We start from the raw sequence: 10,849 nt of genomic DNA on the forward strand, positions 1-10,849 counted from the left end.
GTTGGTGAACATCCTTTCCGTGTGACAGACAGAAGGAAATAAGCTCTTATCCGCGGACCTACAGGTCCCTTTTTCTCCTGCCCTCCTCACCTGAATCCTGCATGTGAAGAGGTGATTTAACTTGCTCCAACACCAGGCTCACGGGCGGGAGTGGGGCACAGGGCTGTGCCATGTAAGACACTTGCGACAGGCTCCAGGATGGCTCTTGAAAATCCAGCAAAGCACAGTTTGACGTCGCTGCAGCCTGTGCCAGAGCACGATGTCATCTTTCCTCAGTTTCCCCCACCCCAATGGGCCGGCATCATCTCTGACTCAGCATCCCAGGGCTCTGAGCTCTCCAACACAGACCACGCTGCAAGCTCAGCTTCGCTTACGACTGCAGGCTCAGAGGCAGCATCTCACCGAAACATGTCCGTGCTGCTGGCCAGGGCCGGGAAGGACACAGGTAACGTGTGTGTGTCTTGAACTGTTAGCCTGGGTTCACTGCAACTCCCGATTTGACACCTGTCTGTCTGTAAGGACACGCCTGGGTCTTCCCTTAGCTACTGCATTCCTCCACTGGGGACCTGACGATGGGGACGGAGACATGTTCTGAGCAATTCTTGTTCGGTTTGACTTGTACCTGCAGATCCCTCCAAGGGGTCGTCTGGCACCGGTGCGTGCCCAAAGCATCTGTCTCTCACTCTGAAGATGTGTGTGGGGTGGGGGTGGGGAGGGAGGCCTCTTTTTGTAGCTCCATTTCAGTGCAGTTCAGTGAATATGGAGCCTAGGAAGAAATGACTGAAGTCGTAAGATTCACTAAGTAGCCCATTAAGAATGAACGAGTCTCGTGCCTGGGAAGAACCATCACACCTGTGTCCAGTCTCAGTATTTCCACGGCATCGAGAGTGACTTCTCCTCCTGGAGCCTGACCTCAGCAGCTCCCTCTCCTAAGGGAGGTCAGCGGCTCACCTCCGAAGGCCCAGCCCTGACCCACTGGTAAAGCGTCCTGGGGCTGTGCTGGGCTCGGTTGTCTTCTAAACACACAGCTTTTCCAGAACTTCTATGAGTATCCAGAGGCTGACCTTCTAGTAGTCATTTTCTTAATGCCAATTGTCTGAGTGGTGGCTCTGAGTAAACGCCTGAATCCTCCCTGAACCACCAGCTCCTGAGAGGTGGCTCTGGCCCACTGGGCAAGCGTGACCTGCGTGCATGGACTGGGGAGTCAGAAACATCTGGGATCAAATCCCACTCTGCTCTGATGGCGACACTGGGGGAACGACCCCAGCCCTCTGGTCCTCAGCATCTGCATCTCCAACACAGAGACACAGTGTGTGCCCTTCCCAGGGTCACATGAGGATGGAGTCAGAAATGCCAGGAGAGGGCCTGGTGCTGGACAGACCACCTGCACTCAACACGAGGTGTGTCTACTTCATGGTGCCAGAGCAGGACACCGGCAGCCAGAAAGGTTCAGTGATAGCTAGATGGATCAATAGCTAATAGATAGGTGGATAGGTCTATAGGTGGATGGATGGATGGATCCATACATAGATGAATGGATGGATGGAAGGATGGATGGATGGATGGATGGATGGATAGATGGAACAATGGATAACAGATGGATGAATGGATAGATCAATAGATAGAAGATGGATGGATGGATGGATCCATAGATAGATGAATGGATGAATGAATGGATGGATGGATGGATAGATGGATCGATAGGTAGATGGATGGATCAGTAGATAATGGATGGATGGATGGATGGATGAATGGATAGGTGGATGAATGGATTGATAGATAGGTGGATGGATCAACAGATAATAGATGGATGGATGGGTAGATGATAGACAGGTGAATAGATGATTGATAGATAATAGACAGACAGAGTTGTGGGTTGCATCCCTCACCCAAGTTCATCTGTTGAAGTTCTAACCTCCCAAACCTCAGAATGTGACTTTATTTAGAGACAAGGTCTTTACAAAGGTGATCAAGTTAAAGTGAGGTCATTAGGGTGTCCCTAATCCAACAGGACTTGTGACCTCATAAAAAGGGGGAATTTGGTTACAGAGACATGCATAGAAGCAAGCAGTATGAAGAGGCACAGGGAGAAGACAGTCTCTGAGCCAAGGAGAGAGGCTAGAACAGATGTTTCCTCACAGCCTCAGAAGAAATCAACCCTGCCGACACCTTGATCTTGGACTTCCAGCCTCCAGAGCTGTGAGACAATAAACATGTGCCTTTTAAGCCTCCCAGTTTGTGTCATTTGTTACAGCAGCCACAGGAAATGGATACAGATAGATGACGACAGATGGATGGATTAGGCAGATAGGTAGATAGATGGGTGAATGATTGATATGAAGATCAGTAATAAAGATAGATATAGATAAATAATGGATAGATATATAACAGATGATTGATGGATGGACGAATGGATGATGGATAGATGGCAGATCCGTAGATAGACATGTGTTTTACCTTAACTACATTTTAACATCTTGACAAAGTAATACCACAAATGAATTGCAAGACCCTCACCTAGAGCAAGGGAATGAACTATCAAGTCCTTGTCATCACAGATCTTTAAGGTAGGACCCAAGTTCAAGTGGCGTGTGCCATGCCTGTGTCTTAGCAAAGCAGGGCTGGATGCCCATGATGCAGCTGGCTTGCTTTGAAAGCTCCAGCATCACCAACATGGTCTGCGCTGCGCCAGGGTGAAGGGAGGCACCTGCACATTACCTTTCAGTACGGGGCAGATCTTCCAGACGCCAGCGGCCCCTTCCCTGTTGAACTGGCCAAGGGCCAACTCCATGTAGAAAAGTGGCATCCCAGCAATGACCATGAAGAGCAGGTAGGGGACCAGGAAGGCACCTATGGGGCAGAATAGCACCTTGAGTTTGGGGCCGTGGAAGGACCCATCTCTCCTCATGGGAGCTTGGGCTGCTACCCCAGTCGACCACCCATGTCTTGGCCTGACCCCTTCACCCCACTCTCCAACGGGAAGTCCCAGGCTGGGGTAGATGAGTCCCGAAGCTCACCCTCCACGGCTGTCAGTGCCCGACACGTCCCTCCTGGATCCCCTTGTCATTGCACACCCTGAGCCATGAAGTCAAACCCAAGAACAGCGCAGGGAGGCCCTGCCCATGCTCAGCGGTGCTCTAGGTACTGTCCTTCCCTGTGGTGGTTCGGGGTGCCCTTCCCTGGCCTGCATCCCCCCACTTTGCCCTGATCCTCTTTGCCTCTTGAGTTGTGAATCTGTGATCCCCCAACTCTGCCCCTGAGCTGACTGGGCCCTGCCGTCCTGTCCCCAGCTTCCAGGCTTCAGGGACTGCCCCCATCGACAGTGGCCCCCAGCTTCCGGGCTCTCAGGGGCTGCCCCCATCGACAGTGGCTCCCAGCTTCCGGGCTCTCAGGGGCTGCCCCCATCGACAGTGGCTGGGGGTCTTTGGTGCCCCAGGTGCTGGGAGCCCCTCCAGGGTAGGGCCTAGTTCCTCTGAAACCTGCACCTCCCCTGCCCCTGGCACAAAGCCCAGGGCCCCTGGTCTCAACCTCCTAAATCCCCTCTGCTCCCCTGGTCTGACTGGAGTGGGGGAGAGCTTTGCCACTCTCTCTCCTGGGGAAGGGGAGGAGGAGGCATGGGGCCCCACAGCTCTGTCTTTGGGCAACTTCCTGTACCTGCTGAGGCCTCTGTCTTCCCCTCTTCAAGATGGGCATAAAAATGCCAACCTCCTCACAGGCAGCCTGTGAGGCTTCCCCCCAAATTCTTCCCCAGGCCTCCCTTCCCAGACTAGCATAGAGGCCGGTGAGGGAGGCCAGGCGCGGAGGCTGGAAGGCCAAAAGAGGCTCCTGGGAAGGGATCACCAATGTTCTTGGATGTCCCTGGTGGCTCTGCCTCAATCTTTGTTTTCTGGCTCTGTGGCTGGGTTCTGGAGGGTGCAGGGGACACACGCACTTTCCAGGGGCCTCCTCTGCCATTCCAGGCTCCAGGACCTCCACATGCTTTGCAAAGGCTGCCAAAGTCAGTCAGAGGCTGTTCTATGGGCCTTTGAGAATTTTCTTTCCAAAGTGAAAATAGCCTCTGGAAACAGGAGGCAGAGCCAAGCTGCTCCACCCCCCACCCCCACGCCCCAGCTTCTTCGCTGGCTTCCCTTTCCTGAACCCCGAAATGCAGGCATGGGACCCGGCAGCTCTGAGCCCTGCTCTGTGGTTTTGTGACGTCCTCTGGGAAGATCTGCACTGGCCACCAGCTCTCACAGGGAGCTCTGTCCTCATGCACGGTACAGCTTTATCTTGTCAGGGTGCACGCCTTTCCTAAAAGGCCTAGCCCCGGCTGCCCCCATGAACCCCACCTGGCCATTGTGCTCAGAAAGGCTGACATGGGACTTACCCCCGCCGTTTTTGTAGCACAGGTAGGGGAACCGCCAGACGTTGGCCAGGTCTACAGCAAAGCCAATGACGGACAGGAGAAAGTCGATCTTCTTGCCCCAGGTCTCCCGATCCTGGGCCTCCACGGGGCTCTGCCGTGGGTTGGTGAGGGTGGAGCTGGTGAGCTGCACTCCGTTCTGCTCCTTGACAAGGATGAGCTCCACCTCCTTTGGGCCCATGGCGTTGGGTTCCTTAGCCGGGGCCACCACGGAAGACATGAGTCCCACAGAGCATTTGCTCTTACTCATGGGCACACCGGGAATTGAGGAATTCTGTGCTTCTTCCCTCTTGGTCTTCAGTCAATATGAAAAATAAACACACAACAGGAATGCAACAATTCAGCAGCCAGGGCTAGGGACGCGCCTGCTGTGGAGGGCAGAGCCCCGAGGCATTCATGGGCATTGGAAGGAATGGGTGCATTCCCAGGGCCTGAGATGGCACAGTTGGGGTTCAGGAGCTGGGGAGTGCCAGCCCTCACCACAGGGTTGGGGCACTGGCCCATGGAGGCCTCAAGACAGACACTCTGGTTTGCCCCTCCTTCCCCTGCACCCCTCCTCACTCTTATCAATGTGGAATGCTATGTGAGCTCTAGCATGGCTTTCTAATAACAGTGCATGGATATTACCTCCACCTTCCCCCACACTTCCAGAGAGCAATTTTGCAATCTTCAAAGAGCATTCAATAATGTCTTTATGACTGCTCATCTGTATTCCTTTTTTCTTGCTCTGTCACCCAGGATGGAATACAGTTGTGTGATTACAACTCACCGCAACCTCCAACTCCTGGGTTCAAGTGATCCTTGCTCTTCAGCTTCTTGAGTAGCTGGGACTACAGGTGCGCACCACAGCACTGGCTGATTTGTGTGTGTGTGTGTGTGTGTGTGTGTGTGTGTGTGTGTGTTTTGTAGAGCCAGGGTCTGACTATTGTTCCCAAGGCTGGTTTTAAACTCCTGGTCTCAAGCAATCCTCCTGCCTCAGTCTCCCAAAGTGCTGAGTTGACAGGCATGAGCCACCAAGCCTGGCCATGTATTGTTTATACTCAGTAATAAAGAGCAAAATTTATATAAGCAAAATCAGCCACTGTCAAGGAGAGTTTAGACATAACCATCACAACCGTTTCCTCAAAGAGTGTACAAGCTACATCCACCTAGGGCAGGTGGCACCACCCCACCTGAGAGAGCTGGGCAGAGGATGGACAGGGCTTCATCGCGGGAACCAGCTCCTGGGCCAGCAGGGCAACCCAGGAAATCCTGTCCAAAGCCCCATAAACCCCCCTGCAACGCAGCGCAGGAGAGCAGGAGGGTCTACACCTCCCCAACCAGGGCGACTTCTGGCATTTGGATCCAACAGCAGCATGTTTCAGTCGCGCGCGCGCACACACAGACACACAGACACACACAGACTCACAAACACACATACACACACACAGGCGCGCGCACACACAATGACTGAAGCAGGTCGCAGGTAGAGGCTCCAACAGGCAACTTTCCCTGCATCCAAGTTTGCACAAAACCTCACCCACGAGCTATCACGAGCTATGCCACGCACCGTTGCTGGGTGGCTTCTGCATCTCCCGGTGACAACCCCAACCCGCACGACCCGTCCTATGGGTAAAACACCCGCTGAAGGGGTTCCGCGGCGCGAGCAGGAGGCCGCATTGGGAGAGGGCGCCAGGTGCGGAGCTCGAGAGTCTCCGGGAAGCCGCCGCCGGGAAGCCGCCGCAGCCCTGGGGCCATCTGACCCCGCTCCTGAACGCGGGGCCTCGGAGGCGAGTTTTGGGTGTACACAGCCAAACGTGGCCCGTTAGAAAGCGCCCTTCCTCACCGCGTCCAGAACAAGAAGCGGCACTGCCTGGTGAGCCCTCGCCCTGCCTCCCCTCCCTGCCCAGAGCACCAGCCAGCGCGCAGCCGGCGCCCGCCACTACCCCAAAATCAGACAAAGCTCCCGCGAAATGGAGCGGCGGCGTAGAAGACCCACTTCGATAGGATCTGGGGTGCGCCGCACCCCTAGTAGGGTTAAGTTCCACGAGAAGAAACCAGGACCCCCGAGTCACAGCCATAGATACCCACGCGTCCCCTAAGCCGGTGACGGTACCAGGTGCCCACGCGGTCCTGAGCCTAGGACGGGCCAGGGGACAGCCCTGCACCCTCCTCGCGCCTCGGACGGCCTCAGGGTCCCATGCGGCGCTATCAGGGGGCGCTCGGCACCTGCGACTGTTGGCGACTTTGGAGATGGCATGGTCTGCGGGACGCGGGGGCCCCAGACTGTGCCCGGCCCCCGTGCCCCGCCCCTGCACCCCACTTCGGGGTCTGCGGAGGGAGCGGCGCGCCGCGATGTAGGGAGCGATCCTGGCCTCACCTGGCCGCCCCGGCCTGGGCTTTGCACGCGAGTCCTGGTGCCGAGCGCGGTCCGCGAAGCCTCCCCTCCTGCTCCGCCGCGCTGGGCGGTCTCGACCTCGGCCTCGGACTCTTATCCAGTCGCCAGGGTCCGCCCAGCCCCGCCCTCCCGCCGTCGGGGTCGCCCTAGCGTGCTGACTCCGCCTCCCCACCTCCTCGGGCCGCGCCCCCGCCCCCGCCCCCCGGACGCAGATGGCTTGGAGCAAGCGGCGGCCTCGGCTCCACTGTCCTGCGCGTCCCGGAGCCTCGGACACGGGATGCGGCGACCTGTGGGTCCTAGGCGTCGCGGATCTAGACGGGCGCCTTCCGCGGGAGAACTGTCTGGCCGCCCTGCGCCCTCGCTGGCACCCCTCGGGGCTGCCCTGGGCACCCGCTATCTTCGGACGCCCAGGGCTGGAGGCTCCCAGCTGGACGCGGAGGGAGCCGAGCGGCGGCGCGAGGGGAACTGCTGGGACCCCGTTGGACCGACCCTTCCCTCCCTCCCCGTCCGGGGCCCCTGCGGTGGCTCCGCGCTCTAGGGACCACGTCCCTCCCAACCTGCCGCTCCACGCCCTGACCAGCGGACTCGGGACCCCGCCGAGGACTCCCTACGCTTCCCGGCGTGCGGGCTGCAGAGACGCGGGTCCTTCGGTGGCCTTGGGGTCTCCGCGACCTCGAGGCGACCGGCCGAGCCTAGTCCCCACCTTGCCGGCATCTAGTGCGCCTACATCGGAACCTAGGGGCTCGCCTCGCCATCGCAGGAGAAAACCATTTCCCGGGACTGGCCTGGAAAGCACTGGCGATTGGTATCCGGCTCCAGGGCTGAATGAACTCCGAGGCTTTCCCTCCGAGATGTCCGGGCAGGATTTCTTCCATTCAGCTCGCAGAGGAATGGAGCCCCCTGGCCGCCAAGGCCCAGGATGTCCAGGTCCTTAGAAGGCACCGAGGTGAGTGGCCGCGTCCAGCTCTGCGTGTCGCCCCTAGGGTCACCCAAACCCCAGCGTTCCCCCCGTGTACCCTTCGTGCTCCCGTGAGCACCCTGCCCTGGGCGTCCAGGCGAGCCCTGGGGCTCTCCAGCCATTCCAGCCTGCAGCCCACGCTCAGCAGTGAGGGAGGCAGGGCCCCTTGGTGCCTGACCCTGCAGTACCCGCCGGCAGCGCGGTGCCCCGCACTCCCCGCACCCTTCACCCCGGGGCTGACACCCAGGCAGAAGGCACTCGGGGTTGTGCCTCCATGCTGAGTTGGAATCAAGTGGAAACCTGGTGATCCCCTGGGCTGCTATGACAAAAACTCCACAGCCTGGGGGCTCACGCAGAAGCCTTTAGTTCTAACAGTTCTGGTGTCCCCAGGCCAAGGCCAAGGCCTGGCCGACTGGGCCGCTTCTGGGTTGCAGACAGTTCTCTCCCTGTATCTCCCCATAGTGGGGACTGTAGAGAGCTCTCCGGAGTCTATTTTATGAGGGCACTGGCCCCATTCCTCAGGGTGGAGCCCTCCTGGCCTGACCACCTGAAGGCCTCCTGACACCACCTCCCATCAGGGGTGGGACTTCATCACCAGGGAGGTGAGGAGACTTCAGGAGAGGGGGATGTGCCACCTCAAAGCTGTAGTGTGGCGGTGGCCCCCACAGAAGGAATCTCTCTACCCTATAAGCTCCATGGCACAAGTTTCAATAAAAAGGAGGGAGTAAGGGCTTGGCCCTGGAGCAGCAGGGTTGAGGAAACAGTCTCCCAAGGAAAAGCCTTTGCAGGTGACTAAGGGAGGCCATTAAATAAAACACAGAGAGAATGGATGTTCCGGTATATTAAAAATACACAGGCCGGGCATGAGGGCTCACGCTTGTAATCCTAGGACTCTGGGAGGCGGAGAAAGGAGGATCTCTTGAGGCCAGGAGTTTGAGACCAGACTGGGCCACATGGCGAAACCCTGACTTCGAAAAAAATATTAGCCAGGCATGGTGGCCCACACCTGTAGTCCCAGCTACTCAGGAGGCAGAGGTGGGAGAATCGCTTGAACCTGGGAGGTGGAGGTTGTAGTGAGCCAAGATTGCACCATGGGCCACAGGATGAGACCCTGTCTCAAAACAAAACAATACACAGAGAAACAACATTTCGGAAGGGATTGCAAGCACTGCAGGAGTGCAGAATTGTGACCCAAAGCTAACAGCGTACAGGGCAGGAAGGAGCAGGGACCAGAGGTCACACGGACCCAGACGGCCACATCCTTACTGACCTGTAGCACACAGAGAATGCACCTGCCACACTCAGGAGGGACCACTGAGTGATCACACGCATGTAACCTGCACTCTGTCAAGACAAAGAGCCTTCCTTCAGCCCTGCCTCAACCCCAACCTCCAACCACATGAATTAGGATAAAGGAGCTTTGGGTGTTCTAAGAACAAACCATCTGTGGAAGTTGGGCTCGTGGATGACACAGAGAAAGCGCAGCTCCCAGACCTATGGGTCTCCATCCTCCCACAACAGGAATGCTCTCTGAACTGCGCAGGTGGAAGCAGTGTGATTATGAGCTGATCAGACCTGATCAAACGGCTGACCTTTGCATGCTTGGAACTTTGCCCTAAACGCCAAACCGGCTTTATTATCGTTGCGGTTGCTGCTGTGGCTGCTGTGGGCTCAGGGCGTTGGGTGCAGGCAGGTGGAGCCCCTCTGCCTCTGCACTTCCTGCCCATGCTCTGCACCTCTCCCCACTGGCTGAGACCGCAGCTGCAGAGACCACAGGGAGCCCCCCGGCTGCTGACTGATGTCTCCAAAGCAGCCTTGCCCCACGGGTCTCCCCCTTCTTGGGTGCTGCCTCCTGGGAGGCCCTCAGTGCTGGACGTTGCCCCGTGTCCCCCCTGATTTGGAAGACAGCGTTGGTGCTCCCCCCATGAGTGCTCTTTCTGAGAGGGGACAAGGACAGTGGACCAGTGCGCTCTCGGACAAATGGCACTGAGGTGCCAGTCATTTACCTGCCCACGTATTTACTCCATCGAGGGTGTCCTGTGTGCTTTCAGAGGAAGTCTCAGGGAGCCCAGCTCAGACTTTAAAGACCCCAACCTCTCAGTGGTGCTGGGAAGGCCCTGGGGGCGGGGGGCTCGGGGAGGGCAAGGGTGAGGGGCCAGTAGGCAGGAGTGACTTTTGTCCAGGGGTGTGGGAGGTCAGATCCCAGACCTTGTATGTCCAGGTTCTGAGAATGATGGAAGGCTCTGGCCCCAGGCAGGAGGCCCTACTCACTGCTGCACCCCTGTGCCCTCCCAGGGGCCACCTCAGGAGGAAGACAGTGTCCTCTCACACAGCAGGGACAGCAGTACACTTCCAATGTCTTCTCTCAGAGCCGTATCATTTTCCAGCTCACTGCTGGTTTTAATCACAGACATCTTGATGGCCTTGCTACTGCACAGTATGTCACAGTGGTCTGCCACACTGATGACATCAGGCTGGGGAGCAAAAAATGAAAAATGCCAAGATGCCTTGGTAAGACACATGCTTGCTAAAAATTGAAAGAAAAAATAGCACATTTTCAAAGCCTGCCACCTTGGTGAAGTTTCTGTGGGTCCATTGGTCTGATTGGTCAAAATATATATCCAAAATGAAAGAACACATGCTGCCTCTGGCAAGCCTACCCCTAAGAAAGAAGTATCGTACCTGGTGAGGCTCTTCGGATTTGCGAGGCGAGGTACAAGACACTCAGGGATGCTTCTCTGGCCCGTTTTGTGTGTTATTCATAAAGCGTTTGGTTTCGAGTAGGGCCCAGAGTAAGAAAGGTTCTGCTGCTGTCCCGGGAGGCCACACAATCCGGTGTTGTTCTCAGACTTTGGCCGGCATCAGAGTCACCTACATAAACCTTTCCATGCACAGGAGGCACAGATCACCTCGCTCCGTCCTCAGAGTCGCAGGTTCAGTAGGTCTGAGGCGGGACCTGAGGACTTGCGTTTCTAGAAAGTTCTCAGGCGATGCTGACGCTGCTGGCCCAGGAACCACACTTTGAGAAACACTGATCTGCAGAACCAGTGGGGCTTGGAGGGTCCGTGGCAGACGGAGATGTTGTAGGCAGTTGAGTAAGAGCTGAACTCTC

General features: G+C 57.0%; 1 protein-coding gene across 1 annotated transcript in view; it reads right to left on the reverse strand.

Moving 5' to 3' along the window:
* The window catches only part of SLC6A3 (solute carrier family 6 member 3), a 47,153-nt gene extending 42,460 nt beyond the window's left edge, over nucleotides 1-4,693 (reverse strand). The window contains exons 1-2 of the mRNA XM_030927124.1: nucleotides 4,367-4,693; nucleotides 2,719-2,850 (exon numbers count right to left, since the gene is read on the reverse strand). Of these exons, the coding sequence (XP_030782984.1) occupies nucleotides 2,719-2,850; nucleotides 4,367-4,652 (418 nt within the window). The 5' untranslated portion in view covers nucleotides 4,653-4,693. The remainder of the gene's footprint in view (nucleotides 1-2,718; nucleotides 2,851-4,366) is intronic.
* Nucleotides 4,694-10,849: the final 6,156 nt, after the last annotated feature.

The sequence above is a fragment of the Rhinopithecus roxellana genome, chromosome 3 (assembly GCF_007565055.1).
Source record: "Rhinopithecus roxellana isolate Shanxi Qingling chromosome 3, ASM756505v1, whole genome shotgun sequence".
Lineage (NCBI taxonomy): Eukaryota > Metazoa > Chordata > Mammalia > Primates > Cercopithecidae > Rhinopithecus > Rhinopithecus roxellana.